This window comes from Pelodiscus sinensis, chromosome 19, assembly GCF_049634645.1.
Source record: "Pelodiscus sinensis isolate JC-2024 chromosome 19, ASM4963464v1, whole genome shotgun sequence".
In the NCBI taxonomy this organism is placed as follows: Eukaryota; Metazoa; Chordata; order Testudines; family Trionychidae; genus Pelodiscus; species Pelodiscus sinensis.
Genome location: NC_134729.1, coordinates 24528944 through 24544979, shown reverse-complemented (window position 1 = coordinate 24544979; position 16036 = coordinate 24528944). Strand labels below are relative to the sequence as shown.

Genomic DNA, 16036 nt, shown 5'->3' with positions numbered 1-16036 from the left:
AAACTGCACTCTGAAATAGCCCCACCTCATAGGAAGGGAGTGTGGACCTGCTGCCTCCTTGGAGCTCTAGTGCCCCTCATAGAATCCTAGGGCTGGAAGAGACCTCAGGAGTCATCAAGTCCAGCCCCCTGCCCAACGCAGGACCAACCCCAACTCAATCAACCCAGCCAGGGATCTGTCAAGCCAAGACTTAAAAACCTCTAGGGATGGAGATTCCACCACCTCCCTAGGGAACCTGTTCCAGTGCTTCACCACCCTCCTAGTGAAATAGTTTTTTCTAATGTCCAACCTGGACCTTTCCCATTGTAACTTGAGACCATTGCTCCTTGTTACTAAAGCCATCGGTCACTACTGAGAACAATCTCTCTTCATCCTCTTTGGAACCCCCCTTCAAGAAGTTGAAGGCTGCTTTCAAATCCCCCCTCACTCTTCTCTTCTGCAGACTAAACAAACCCAAATCCCTCAGTCTCTCCTCATAGGTCATGTGCTTGAGCCCCCTAATCAATTTGGTTGCCCTCTGCTGGACCCTCTCAGGCTACGTCTAGATTGCATCCCTTTTTCGTAAAAGAGATGCAAATTAGACGTATCGCAATTGCTAATGAAGTGGGGATTTAAATCTCCCCCACTTCATTAGCATAAAAATGGCTGCCACTTTTTTTCGGCACAGAGCTTTGCCGGAAAAAAGCGCCAGTCTAGACGCGGATCTTTCGGAAAATAAAGCCTTTTCCGAAGGATCCCTTATTTTAAGAGGGATAAGGGATCTTTCGGAAGAGGCTTTATTTTCCGAAAGATCCGCGTCTAGACTGGCACTTTTTTCCAGCAAAGCTCTGTGCCAAAAAAAAAAGCGGCAGCCATTTTTATGCTAATGAAGTGGGGGAGATTTAAATCCCTGCTTCATTAGCAATTGCGATACATCTAATTTGCATCCCTTTTACGAAAAAGGGATGCAGTCTAGTCACAGCCTCAATGTGTCCACATCCTTTCTATAGTGGGGGGCCCAGAACTGGACACAATGCTCCAGGTGTAGCTTCACCAGAGCAGTATAAAGGGGAATAATCACTTCTCTCGATCTGCTGGCAATGCTCTTCCTAATGCGCCACTAGCCTTCTTGGCTACAAGGGCACACTGTTGACTCATATCCAGCTTCTCATCCACTGTAATCCCCAGGTCCTTTTCTGCAGAACTGCTATTTAGTCTGTCGGTCCCCAGCCTGTAACAATGCTTGGGATTCTTCTGTCCCAAGTGCAGAACTCTACACTTGTCTTTGTTGAACCGATCAGATTTCTTTTGGCCCAGTCCTCTAATTTGTCTAGGTCACTCAGGACTCTCTCCCTGCCCTTCAGCGTATCTACCTCTCCCCTAGTTTAGTATCTTTCGCAAACTTGCTGAGGGTGCATCCTCTCATCCAGGTCATTAATAAAAATGTTGAACAAAACTGGTCCTAGAACAGATCCTTGGGGCACTCCGCTAGAAACCGACGGCCAACCTGACATCGAGCCGTTGATCACTACCCGTTGGGCCCAACAGTCGAGCCAGCTTTCTATCCATCTGACAGTCCATTTATCCAATCCATACTCTCTTAACTTGCTAGCAAGAATATTGTGGAAGACTGTATCAAAAGCCTTGCTAAAGTCAAGGTATATCACATCCACTGACTTCCCCATGTCCACAGAGTCAGTTACCTCTATATCAGGCCTTCAGCCTAGGAGTGGGGTTGGGCCAGAACTCCCCAGCTCTGTCTCCATCTTGGTACCCTCTGTAGCCTTCCAGGCAGCCAGGTCCCTCCTGCTTCACAGCTGGAGGAAGAGTTTCTTCCCTGCCACTCCAGGAGTCCCTATTTATTCTACCTTAGCTGAGCCGTGATTGGCTGCTAATTGCCTCAGCTGTGTACCCCACAGCTCCAGGGCTGGGTGTAACACCTGGAAGAGCCCATGCGGGGCAGATGTCCCATTACAATGCCTTAAAGATGATGGCTATGTCTACACTGCAGGCTTTTTGCGCAAGAACAACTGTTCTTGCTCAAAAACTTGCTGGGTGTGTACACTGCACGCATGTTCTTGCGCAAATAAATTTACAGTAACGCGTCGGAAAACAGGGCTTCTTCCGGAAGAGTTATTCCTTTCCCCATGAGGAATAAGCCCTCTTGTGCAAGAGGTCTTCCACAAGAAGGCAGTGTAGACAGGCAACATGATTTTCTTGCGTAAGAAACCCCTATGGCTAAAATGGCCATCAGAGCTTTCTTGTGCAAGACAGTGTCCACACTGACATGGACACTCTTGCGCAAAAGCACATCTCTTGCACAAAAGCACATGGCAGTGTGGATGCGCTCTTGTGGAAGATCTTCTGCACAAGAACTCTTGCGCAAAACAGTTTTTGCACGAGAAGACTGCAGTGTAGACATAGCCAATGTGTATGTCTGGGGGAAGAGCAGAATTTCTTAGATGGCCCCTGCAAAAGCAACAAGGAGTCCTGTAGCACCTTTTAGACTAACAGATGTATTGGAGCATAAGCTTTCGTGGGCAAAAACCCACTTCGTCAGATGCATCTGACAAAGTGGGTCTTTGCCCACGAAAGCTTATGCTCCAATACATCTGTTAGTCTATAAGGTGCTACAGGACTCCTTGTCACTTTTGCAGATCCAGACTAACACAGCTATCCCTCTGTTAGTTGGCCCCTGTGTCCCCTCTTAGGGTCTTGCGAAATTTGCAACCATGAAACATGCGCCACAAGCTGTGAAATCTAGTTTTTTGTGTGCTTTTAAAATCTTTTTGTGTACAACAGACCCCGCTACTATTTATTGTGTGTCAGAGGGAATCTTTTCTTGGGTTTGTTGTGAATTTACCAGCTGTCAGTTTCACAGAATAACCCCTTATTCCTGCTAAAAAGAGAAGCTAAACAATTGTCACTGGACCCTTCCTAATTTTAAATAACTCAAGTCTTCTCTGAATCTATTTATCCTTATGCACACCTGTCTTCTTCTGTCCCTTCCATACACATGTATGATTCTATTCGATTCAATTCTATTCATGAACTCCCCACCCACCATAGCTGTGATATCTATGTCCGTCTCCAGGATAACTAATTCCAGTTTTTGCAAATAATGTGCCACCTGTGAAACCTGCCTCCAACTCTGGTGAAGCAAAACCTACCCCTTTATTATAAATTGCTCCCTAGAGTAAGAGCTAGCTTCGCTCTGTGCAAAGAACCAGTGAGTTATTTGCAAAATAAGGGCAGACTGTAAACACGGCGAGTGGGTCTTGCCTACAAAGCACCGGTCCTTCTTGGTGCTCAGAATGTTCCCAATGTGTTCAATGCTGCATGGGGAGAATTTGTCGTTGTTGTATTGCTGTCCATCCGTGGCGCGGCTGAACATCAGGTAATTCCCATAGGTGGTGTCGAAGCTGAAACGGGCACATGCTTCAGTCTCATCATGCTGAAACAAAAGATCAGCCCCTTTGAATACGGGAACAGAGATTGAGCCGCTTCTATTGGCTGAAGACAAATACAAGGTTAGAATCCTTGGCAGCCCATATGTTAATATACAGGACAATCCTTTGCTGAAATTAATATGTAATAGACCCATCTCAAATTGTTTCACAGACTTTATATGGCGAGTCAGTGTCATCTAGTACCCTAGCCCTGGGTTCCAGTTCTGGCTCTGCTCACACCTGGTAGGTGACCTTGGACAAGTCCCTTCCCCACTTCGTGCCTCAGTTTCCCCCCCTTTAGCTTGTCCATTATTTACTAAAACCCAAGAAAACACTCCCAAGACCCCTGAGTTATGACCCTAAAAGGGAGAAATGCCCCAGACTCTGCAAAGTCTGCTAGGCACTTGACTGTTGCTATTGATTTGACGTGGAAGATGCTTGGAATAAAATCCCGAGATAGGCAAATTCTTAGACTGTAGGTATATTCAGCACCTAACCCAACCGGGCTCTAATCTCAGTTGGGCCCTGTGTTGTTGTTGTTAATGTAATTATCGTGCATATTAACAATATATTATATAATATGTTGTATAATGAATAATCACCACTGCTACAATAATAAACCAACGGCACAGGAACTACTTCACTCCACCAAATGCAGCCACCGCTAGGGCAGAACACAGCAGCCCAACACTGTCTAATTTCATCATCCACCCACTGCCATCATTGATATTTGCAAACTGTTGCTCTTTTCAGTCAACTTTTCCAGCACGTCAGGGATCAGTGAGGGGTCTGAGGGAGGACAAATGCTCAAGGAAGATCCTGACCCAGCGAATGCAAAAAACTCCATGAGATCAAGGCAAGAGCTTGGATTTTAGCTGGAAGAACAGCTCAGCAGAGCACAGCAAGTCAACGTATCTGTCTCATGGAATCTGAGTCTACAGTGCTGGGACTTGAATTCTGCTTCAGGGGAGCTAGTTATTTAAACCATGGGGTAAAATCATTAAGGCAGCATCTGGAACTCAGTTATTCTGAATGCCTCCACAGGCAGCCACACAAGCATAGCTTAAACCTACCCTAGCTTTGCCAAACATAGGCACAAGCTAGTAACCCAGCAAATCCATCAGTGTAAACTCCATGTTTCTTACACATGCCTAAGAACTATCACAAACCACGCAAGCCAACACATTCATTCCACAGCAATCTGATAGCAATACAAACCAATCCATTGATATGCATGTAATGAACAGAGCACCAACCACACCCCGTCCTGGAGGTGTGCTAAGCATTTGAACACTGGCCATTTGGCATTGCATCCAGATTCCTCGAAGCAAGAGTTTGAAAAAACTAGGCAATAAGCCCAGACTGCAAGGTTTCAGGATGCTCAGAGCCCAGCGTTTTTTTCAGACACACTTCCAAAACTAAGGTGTATCCTGATTTAGGGCCTGATCCAAAACTACCCAGTGACTCTATAGGATTTTGGAACAGCCCTGTGGGAAATGAGTGAGCCAGTAGAAAAGGTTCTGGATAGTACCCCCACCCCCACCCCCACCACACACATCAGGTCAGAATCCCTGAGTGAGCTTGCAGCTGCTCTGTGCCTCAGTTTCCCTTCCTGTAGAAAGCGGGTAATGATGTTGACCTGTATCTGTAAAGTGCTTTGCGATCCCTGGGAAATACAATGTATTTATTGCAGTTTTCTCCACCAAGCATCTGTTCGGCTCTTCTTTTTAGTGTCACTCCCAATGGGTAATGCAGGTGCTGTACTCACCGGAGCGCCCAGGCTGTGGCCAAGTTCATGGGCCAGAGTGATATGGAGAAGCCTAGGAGGCAAATATTGGCCATATGTCTGCAGTGTGATCAAGCCGGTGTTGAGAGAAAGCTCCTTGTCCTGGAATTTCCGGTGCTTGGAACATATTCCCCCCAAGTCACCTGACACAGACAAGAAAAACAGAGGTTCTCGGGGATGCAAGCTGGAAAATCAGGGAGCAAAACACCTGAATCAGAAGCACCTGAATCTCTGTCGGATTTCAAGCAGGTGTTTAGCTCTTGGACCAGGGACAGCACTGGGCCTGGGGGATGGTGCAGAAGATCAAGTCTGAGTACGTTGATCTAGCTCATGTTCATGTGTGGGGCTTTTAGGCACTACATTAATACTAACAGCAGTAGTGGTTTTCAGTTTCCTATAAGAGAGAACTCAGTGATGCAGAGGACATGTGCTTACCAAGTGCCATTTATGACACCTGTCCTTGAACAGAGGTGGTCACAAACAGCACACAGAAATGCTTCTGATAGAATTTCCTGCCCAAACTACAGTGCCCCAAGCAAGTCGGCCCCAAAAATCAACTCTTGTTTGAAACACTCAGAAAGGAAATTCTCTTGCTATTTGCAACAGCTTTCCCACATTCAAATATATCACAAAACCAAACACCACATTTCTGTAACCAGGCAAGACTATGTATAACATCACCACCTGGCAACACGAAGGCTATGTCGACACTGCCCCCTTTTTTGCAAGATCCTGTAAATCTCATTTTTTGTGGAGTAAGGGATCTTGCGAAAATGGGTTTTTTTCCGACAAATGGCCCCACCTACACAGGGCTTTTTATTAGCAAATCCTCTTCCGCAAAAAGGATTGGCAGAAGATATGCAAATGAGAGCTTCATTTGCATATCTTCTGTGGAAAAAAATGTCAGTGTAGATAGTCATAATGACCACCACTTACCATTGGACAAAACTTAATACAAATAACCTAAAAGCTCTTTCCTACCGGCTTGTCCATTAAAAGCAATCCCAAGAACTCCACTGTAATCCCTGTCAGTGAAGAGGTAGGAGAGGCAATAGGTGGCCCAGTTGGACTCGGAGTGCAGCAACAGCAGCATTTCGGGGCTGATGAAAGGTGAGTCAGAAGGATCGTCTTCCTGGATTATCTACAGAGTAGACACAACACGAGCGAGCCAGGCAGTTACTGCCTGTGATGCAGAGCAGGGGTGATTGTTTCTACAGTCTCCTTTCATAGAGGCCACCCAATGAAAAATGTAATCACTGCCACCCTAAATTAGTTTTGAATGAGCAACCTGAGAGTGAAGGACCCTCATTCTGATCTTTTCCATCTATGTGCAGACTTTTCCCATCCATGTGCAGAATAATTTTATGGGCACCAAGGCATGTTTCAATGTGCACCACCAGGAGAAACAAAAAACCCTAGTTGTTGGCACTCTGCTAATTAGCCGGCCGCATTTAAATTTCTCCTGAACAAGCGCACAGCTTACAGGGAACACTGCCCCGATCCATCCTGTTTCCTTCAAATCACCTCATGCTAGTTTTTGTTCACTCTGCAGCAGGAAGCTGCCCACTAGAAAATTCAATCTGAAATCCATCTGTGCTGGCATTGGAGTTTGAAACCATAGAGCAGGAAGAGACCTCAGAAGGTCATCAAGTCCAGAAACAAATCCAGCCCAAGTGCCCTGCCAACTTACATTTAGTGTTTTCACTTTGAAGTCGATGTTCCTGATACCATTAAAATCTGTGTTTTCGTAAATTGCATTCACAGCTTTTATGTAGCTAGAAATCTGTGGGGAAGACAGAAATGTTAATATAACTGGGAGGGAAAAAAAGAAACCTTTTTGTGCCCTAAGCCCTGGAGTGCAACTGAAAAGATCTGTTTGTTGTTTTTAAATTATTTCTGGCTCTGCCACTAGCCTATTAGATGACCTTAGGTCACCATGTCAATACATGGTGCCTCCATTTCCCCTCCTGTGAAACAGAGGTCGTGATACTGATGTCCTTTGTGAAACCTTTGAGAACTGCTGATGAAAAGCACGCGGTGACAGGGAAGTTTTATACTCCTCACATGTGAACTGATCGAAAGCAGAAAGGAAAACGCAGGTAGATGATCTTATTGTTTCTGCTCTGATGGGGCAGAAAAAAGATTCAGCTTTATGGAAAGTTAGTTCACAATCTAATTAAAAGCACTTTAGCAAAATGCTATAGCAAGTCCTACAGGGCAGATGAGTGCCTCATTCCAGTCCCCCGATGTTAATATACCTAAAACGTCATCTTATTTCTAGGGCAGTTGCCCCAAAAGTCCCCATTCACAGTCAGGGCCTGTTGTGTTAAACACTTGTAATCAAAATGGGCAAGGCAAAGGACGATGATCCCCATTTTAGAGATAGGAATTTAGAGAAAGGGCCCAGAGAGATGAAGTGACTTGCCACAGGCCACCCAGGAAGTTGGCAAAAGAGCCAGGAACTGACCAGACCTCCTTAGTTCAAGCTGGGAAGGATTGCAAGTGCTCTGGAGGACATGGTCATAATTCAAAGTCATCTGGACAAATAGGAGAAATGGTCTGAGGTAAATAGGATGAAGTTGAATAAGGACAAATGCAAAGTGCTCCACGTAGGAAGCAACAGTCAGTCTCACACATACAGAATGGGAAGCGACTGTCTAGGAAGGAGTACGGCAGAAAGGGATCTAGGGGTCAAAGTGGACCACAAGCTAAATATGAGTCAATAGGGTAACATTGTTGCAACATCATTCTGGGACGCATTAACAGGAGTGTTGTAACCAAGACACAAGAAATCATTCTACTGCTCTATTCTGTGCTGATTAGGCCTCAATTGGAGTATTGTGTCCAGTTCTGGGCACCACATTTCAAGGAAGATGTGGAGAAATTGAAGAAGGTCCAGAGAAGAGCAACAAGAATGATTAAAGGTCTAGAAAATGTGACGTAGGAGAGAAGATTGAAAGAACTGGGTTTGTGGAGTTTGGAAAAGAGAAGACTGAGTGGGGATGTAATAGCAGTAATAGTACTTTCAAGTATCTAAAAGAGTGTTCTCCTTACCCTCTGATGATAGGACAAGAAGCAATGGGCTTAAATTGCAGCAAGGGAGGTTTGGGTTGGACATTAGGAAAAACTCCCTACCTGTCAGGGTGGTTAAACACTGAAATAAATTGCCTGGGGAGGAAGTGGAATCTCCATCATTGCAGATATTTAAGAGCAGGTTAGACAGACACCTGTCAGGGATGATTTAGATGGTGCTTGGTCCTGTCATGAGTACAGGGGACTAGTCTCAATGACCTCTCAAGGTCCCTTCCAGTTCTAATATTTTATGATCCTATGAAATCCACAAAAACCTCTCAAGCATAAATTGCTGCTGCTTTGTAGTTTTAGTTCTACAGCTCACGTCTCTAAGATCTGGTCTTCACTTAAAAATGAGATCAACCTAGTGAGAGGACTCAGGGCTGTGAAAAATGTCACTGTAGTTAAGTTAACCCTAACCTCTGCTTAAACATGGCTAGGTTAAGACCACAATTCTTCCATCCACTTGGCCTCCACTTCCTGGAGAGGTGGATCACCTACATCAGTGGGAAAACCACTGTACTGAAGATGCGGTCAAACCCATTTCAGAGTGTTGGCTATGTGTACTATTAAACAGCTGGCATGTTCTTCCACCAGAGGTGGCTGCACTTCAGTGGTGCATGAATGGATGGGAACTGAAATTACAGTAGTAATATTTGATACAGCATAACAACATATTCATCAAATGTTCTTTTTGGATTACACAATGAAAATCAATGCAAACTAATTAATTAATAACACCGTATTTCTTACCTGAGCAATCACTGCTTCTGTGGTGCCAAATCTTTGGTAGAACAAGTAATCAGCTTGAAGGTGTAGCAGGCAGGATGTCCTAGAGTGATCCAAACTCCTCCTCTGCCTTTCCAAGGTTTCTCCCTGTTTGGTAGGAGGTAAGAAGTCCATAGGAATATTCTCAGGGAAAGTTGAACAAAATGGCAGCAGGTTCAGTTAGGAACGTAGGCCCCGATTCAGCAAAGTCAAGGGGATTGATGCGTGTGTGTGTAAAGTCCAATATGTGATTAATGCTCTGCTAGAGTGCTGCTTTTCTAAATCAAAGCCACAGGCGCTGGTCAAGTGGATCAGACCAATAGTCCATCTAGGTCAGTGGCCTGCCCGTGCGTGAGGCCAGAACCAGCCGCAAACACAAGTGGACGGTAATGGAGAGGCCAAAGTTTGCTCAGAGGGGAAATTCCTTCCGAGGACTCATGTTAACCTTTTAATTTGCTCCAGCTCCTCTGGGTTTCCGTCCTAAGACCTGGGTTCAGAACAACTCCAGAGCCAAGTTCAGCTGAAAACCACCCACGCTTTGACTGGTGTCTGATGGAAGCCAGAGATCTATCTGGTTGGCAAACTGCAATGAAGTCTGTTTGTAAGGGCTTTTTGCCTCCCTCTGCCACATGGGGCACAGACCGCTTGCTAGTGTACCTGAGCATACTCCACCTAAGCAATCCCCTGCCACTGCAGGGTCGTCGGGCAATGGCGCACGTTGGCCTCGTCTGCCCTTTGCCCGTGACATGCAACAATTTAGTTCTGCTGGGGCCTTGGTGCTTTGCTCTCAGCTTGCTGGACTCAGGAGGACATAAGAACGGCCATACCGAGTCCCCCGCGCTCCCTCCCTGAACCTCTCGCCTATCCCCCCTTCGGCATCTCTTTTCCAAGCTGACATGTCCCCATTTTACTAATCTCTCCTCACAAGGCAGCCGTTCCACACTCTTCATCTGTGTTGTTGCCCTTTTCTGAACGTTTTCCAGTGTCAGGGTCTCTTTTTGGAGATGAGGCCACAACATCTGCCCTAAGGATGTTACTTTGCGGTTATCTGGCTAATCATGTGTCAATTAGTCAATAAGGGCTGCTCTACTCAGCCGCAATGGAGGTAGCTCCAGGAGCCAGCTTAAGCTGGGACTGAGCAGTCCTGGCTCGTGTCAGCTCCAAGAGCCCCCGTGCCGTGGCTCTGAATTTTAAATGTGGTAAAAGTCGCTGGGCGGGCTCTTACTACATTTAAAATGCAGAGGCGCAGCGTCCCGGACCAGCGAGTAGTCGATACTTCACTCGACTACCCGGTAAGCTTATGCCTATCAGGTAGTCGACTACTCACTGACATAGAATCCTAGGGTTGGAAGAGACCTCAGGAGTCATCAAGTCCATCCCCCTGCCCAAAGCAGGACCAAGCAGCGACTTAAAAACCTCTAGGGATGGTGATTCTACCACCTCCCTAGGGAACCCATCCCTGTGCTTCACCACCCTTCTAGTGAAATAGTTTTTCCTAATATCCAACCTAGACCTCCCCCACTGTAACTTGAGACCATTGCTCACAGTATTCAAGATGTGGGCGTACCATGGATTTATATAAAGCCAGTAAGATGGTCTCTGTTTTATTCTCTGCCCCTTTTTTAATGATTCCCTACATTGTTTGCTTTTGCTATGACTGCTGCTGCACATTGAATGGATGTTTTCAGAGAGCTATCACAGTGACTTCAAGATCTCTCTCAGGTGGTAACAGCTAAATTAGTCCCCATCGTTTTATACGTATAGTTGGGATTATATTTTCCAATGTGCATTACTTTGCATTTATCAACAATAAAATTCATCTGCCATTATGTTGCACAATCACGTAGTTTTGTGAGATCCTTTTGAAGTGCTTCACAGTCTGCTTTGGACTTGACTATCGTGTGCAGTTTTGGAGCTGAATGAAATATAATGGCCTATTCTATACAGGAGCTCAGACTAGATGGTCCCTTTTGACCTAAAACTTGATGGAACATTAAATGAACCTGATGAAACCTGGCCCAGTGTTTTGGAGTTATAATTTGACTCAAGACCCCAGAGAGTTTTTGCCTGAACTAAAGTAAATATCATGGGCCCAAACAACTGCCTCTCCCCTCCACCCCACAACCACACATACTAATTCTCCCAAAGAAAGCTGATGGAAATCTTTCACATTCTGAAATTTCAAGGAACTTTTGAAGCGGGGCAGGGAAGCAAGAAAAAATGTTGATGGCGTGTGTCCCTCTCCCTCCCCAACACACCCGCCCTTTTTTGTTTCCAGTTTGCTTTTTTATTTTAATTTCAAATTTCTGACAAAATTGCACATTCTAAAAATTCACAAAAAATGTGGGCATGTTTCCATTTTCCTTTCAACCAACCAGCTCTCCTCCCAAATGCAGAGGGAGTTCTGAGCTGGATCCCACATTCTTATGTGGGATCATGTAATTAGCCTCACGTTTCTTTCTATCTGGGAAGCTACAGACCATAATGAGACCCAGGCTTCTGAACAGCTAAGCCCCTAGAATGCCATCATGTTACATTCTACACAGGCATTGTATTTAGTCAGGCCCTCCGACGGTGGGCAGGGGAGGAGAGCAGACCCTCAGGGGCCCGTCAATTCCAAGGGGTCTGGGGTTCCCAGATGCTGCTGCTGCAGCAGCTGGAGCCTTGGGCCATTTGATCCCTGCTGGAGTCGCTCCAAACGCCCTGCACAGCCCTGCGAGGATAGGGGGCCTAGTTCTGTGATCTGAATGGCGTTGGAAGCTGGCTGCCCCGACCCTGCCTCTTCTGCCCAAGGCCTCATGTTCCTTCCAGGGCCGCAGAGCCGGCCTCCCCACACCTTGCTCTGGGGTCCACGGACGCTGTCGGTCCCCATGTTCAGTGAATTCAAAGCAATCAATGCCCCAGGCAGTAGGGGTTTTTGCAGCATAATCGTTGCTTACATTTATTTCATTTTCAACTAAGAGGATTCCCTTCCATTTCATTTCACCTTTAACGTGAGCTCCTGTTGGAAATTCTGCAGGGCCTGGTGTGCTCTCCAAGTTGACAAAGCAGAGGCTGGATCTTCTAAGAAGGAAGAATAATCTAGAACCGAAATTCAGGTGTTACTCAAAGAAATATCACTGTGTGCTGATAGATACAACTAACAACATACAACTAGCAAACGCTTATCGGATAGTCAACAGGCTAGTCAACTAGTCGCTCCTCCCCCTGCTGCCTCTATCAGATAGTGGCAGCAAGGGGGGGTACTTAAAAGCAGCAGCACTGCACGGAATCCGGGGGCTCCATGTGGCGCTGCCGCTTTGAAATGCCAGGCTCTGTGCAGTATTTCCGTGGATCCTGGGCTCCGTGCAGCATTTCCATGGAACCCGGGGTCAGTTGAGGAGTCCCCAGCTGACCCAGGCTTCATGAAGAATTTCAGAGCGGAAGTGCAGCATGGAGCCTGGAGTCAGCAGACAACTCTCAGTCCCCCGCTGACCCCAAGCTCCATGTGGGCACTTCTGCTTTGAAATGCACAAGAGCCCCTGATGGGGATTCTTGTAAATTTCAAAACGGTCATGCCGTGTGCAGCCCAGGGCCAGAGGGAAGTCCTGCTGACTCCAGGCTCTACACGGGTGCTTCTGCTTTGAAATGCACAAAAGAGGGGCTCTTGTGCATTTCAAAGCGGCAGGATCCACTCCTGCTGACTCTGGGCTCCATGCGGTGCTGCCGCTTTGAAATGCTGCGCAGAGCCTGGGGTCAGCTGGGGAGTTCTGTGGAAATTCCATCAACTAATCGACTAGTAAATTAATCGATATTTAACATCCTTAGTGTAGACATGCCCTAAGATGCCACAGGACCACTCATTGTTTTTAAAGTTACAGACTAACACGGTGACCCCTCTGAGACTTTTTAGGTCTCATAGTTCGAGGAGAAAAGCTGGAAAACATGCCCCAAGTTCAGCCGAAGACCTTGAACAGAAGATCCCAAGTGCATTTTTATCTGTGATTTCAAGACACCATTCTCTTTATGGGCGGTGGGGGGCCAGATGCATGAGTTTTGAACTCTTGGGGCTGGCAGTCCAGTACATGCACATTGATAGTGTCTCATGGTGTGTCCAGGAGCCCAGACAGTGCCCCTCTCCCACTAGCATCCGTACCCTTGCACTGGGATCTCCCACCCCTGCTCAGGGAACCGAAAGTGAAACCCACCCTCCCTGCCCCCCACCGGCTGCAGAAGAGCCTCAGTTCGGGCAGCTCCCTGGTCAGCTGGGTTCGCGCTGCAGTGGAGGCAGACGGTTTGGCTTCCCGGACCAAGTGGCGCCCTCTGCAGCTGAGACAATGTGGGCACTGGGGACCTGGATGCTGCTGTGAGCTGTGCACGGGTGAGTGCCTGTGTCCCACCCCCAACCCCTTGACTGGCAGCCACAGGGGCCGGGTTAAATCACTTTTTCAAAATGTTTTGTGGTCAGAATGGGGAAGTGCTCAGCCTGCAGATGGCCTTGGGCTAGGGGTTTGATCCCCTTCGCGACTAAGAGAGGAAAGGCCTTGTGACTGAAGTGCAAAGGGACCAGGCCCTGACGGCAGGGGAGACCCAAGTGCGTTTCACTCTGACCCGTCGCGCCAAAGCCCAGGAGAGAGCTCACCGATGTCACTCTCACGGTGGATGAGAGAATGGCCCGGAGACGTCTCATTGCTGGCAGATGCCCTGGAAGCCTCCACGTAGAAGGTGCCGTTCTTGGTTCTGATAAACCCCTCGAAAAGGCCATTGACGATGGCGCCATGGCAGAAAGAACCAGGCTCATCTGTTCCACAGGCACCCAGATGGAGACAATGAGAAGGAGGCTTTACCTGGTTCCCCGGGTAACAAAAGGGCCTGGTGCTAATAACACAGATCAGCTGTTAATGTCTGCGATAGGGCTGGCCCCTGGATTCTGGGTGTGGAGCAAAAGTATCAACATCCCAGAAACCTCTGCTGTGGATACTGACATTAGAACCTAAGAACAGCCAGACTGGGTCAGACCAGAGGTCCCTCTAGCCCAGTGTCCTGTCTGCCGACAGTGACGAATGCTAGGGCCCCAGAGGGAATGAGCAGATGAGGGAACCATCAATCCATCCTCTGTTGCCCATTCCCAGCTTCTGGCAAACAGAGGCTAGGGACGCTATTCCTGCCCATCCTGGCTAATAGCCATTGATGGACAATACATACATGACTTTATATCATTTTTTTTTAATCCTGTTCAAGTCCTGGTCTTCACATCCTCTGGCAAGGAGTTCCACCTGTTGACTGTGCACTGTGTGAAGAAACACTTCCTTTGGTTGGTTTTAAACCTGCTACCTATTGGTTTCATTTGGTGACCCTTAGTTCTTGTCTTATGGGAACAAGTAAATCGCTTTTCCTTATTTACTTTCTCCACGCCAGCCATGATTTTACAGATTTCTATCATAACCCCCCTTAATCTCTTTTCTAAGCTGAAAATCTCAGTTTTATTAACGTCAGCCTTCCATAGCCTGAATAATTTTGGTTGCCATTTTCTGAACTTTTTTCAATGCTAAGATATATATTTTTGAAATGAGGTGACCACATCCAGGGCTGGATTAAGGGGTGAGCTAGCTGGGCAGCTGCCCAGGCCACCAACCTACGGGGGGCGCCTGGCTCCTGGCAGACTGCAGCGGCCACCTGGGGCAGTGGCCGTGTTAACCCCCGCAGCACCAGCCAGCAGCGCCCTTCCCCCCACGGCCACAGGGCCCTGCATGGCCAGGCGCAGCCCGCCCTGGGTGGGCCCCAGGCTGCGCGCCATCGGCGGTGGCTGGGCCGACTGGGTAGCACATGTGCCCTGTGCGCAGATGCGGTTCCGTGCGCTCCAGGGGTGGCACTGCGCGCCTGGGGCCCAGAGCCCGGGGAGCCAAAATGGCTCAGGTCGACCCTGACCACATCTGCACACAGTATTGAAGGTGTGGGCGTATCATGGATTTATACAGAGGCAATGAGATATTTTATGTCTTATTCTCTATCCCTTTTAAAATGATTCCTAACAATCTGTTTGCTTTTTTGACTGCTGCTGCACAGCAAGTGGATGTTTTCAGAGAACGATCCACAATGATTCCAAGATCTCTCTCTAGATTGACAACAGTTAAATTAGGCCCCATCATTTTAGACATATAAGAACATAAGAATGGCCACACTGGGTCAGACCAAAGCCCAGTACCCTGTCTGCCAACAGTGGCCAATGCCAGGTGTTCCAGAGGGAGAGAATCAAACAGGTAATGATCAAGTGATCTCTCTCCTGCCATCCATCTCTACCCTCTGACAAACAGAGGCTAGGGACACCATTCCTTACCCATCCTGGCTAATAGCCATTAATGGACTTAACCTCCATGAATGTATCTAGTTCTCTTTTAAACCCTGTTATAGTCCTAGCCTTCACAACCTCCTCAGGCAAGGAGTTCCACAGGTTGACTGTGCGCCATGTGAAGAAGAACTTCCTTTTATTTGTTTTAAACCTGATGCCCATTAGTTTCATCTGGTGGCCCCTAGTTCTTATATTATGGAAACAAGTAAATAACTTTTCCTTATTCACTTTCTCCACACCACTCATGATTTTATAGACCTCTATCATATCCCCCCTTAGTCTCCTCTTTTCTAAGCTGAAAAGTCCTAGTCTCTTTAATCTTTCCTCATATGGGATCCATTCCAAACCCCTAATCATTTTAGTTGTCCTTCTCTGAACCTTTTCTAATGCCAGTATATCTTTTTTTGCGATGAGGAGACCACATCTGTCCGCAGTATTCAAGATGTGGGCGTACCATGGTTTTATATAAGGGCAATAAGATATTCTCCGTCTTATTTTTTATCCCTTTTTTAATGATTCCTAACATCCTGTTTGCTTTTTTGACTGTCATTGCACACTGTGTGGACATCTTCAGAGAACTATCCATGATGACTCCAAGATTTCTTTCCTGATCAGTTGTAGCTAAATTAGCCCCCATCATATTGTATATATAGT

The 16036-nt window shown here is 46.9% G+C and overlaps 1 protein-coding gene across 3 annotated transcripts in view; it reads right to left on the bottom strand.

The window, feature by feature from the left end:
• The window catches only part of LOC102461827 (disintegrin and metalloproteinase domain-containing protein 10-like), a 34109-nt gene that overhangs the window by 8107 nt on the left and 9966 nt on the right, over nt 1-16036 (bottom strand). For 2 of the 3 annotated variants that reach the window (XM_025180195.2, XM_075903094.1), the window contains exons 4-10: nt 13676-13834; nt 12041-12135; nt 9040-9162; nt 6905-6997; nt 6196-6355; nt 5197-5357; nt 3262-3433 (exon numbers count right to left, since the gene is read on the bottom strand). In XM_025180195.2, coding sequence (XP_025035980.2) covers nt 3262-3433; nt 5197-5357; nt 6196-6355; nt 6905-6997; nt 9040-9162; nt 12041-12135; nt 13676-13834 — 963 coding nt within the window. The remainder of the gene's footprint in view (nt 1-3261; nt 3434-5196; nt 5358-6195; nt 6356-6904; nt 6998-9039; nt 9163-12040; nt 12136-13675; nt 13835-16036) is intronic. The other variant, XM_075903093.1, reaches the window with a different exon arrangement.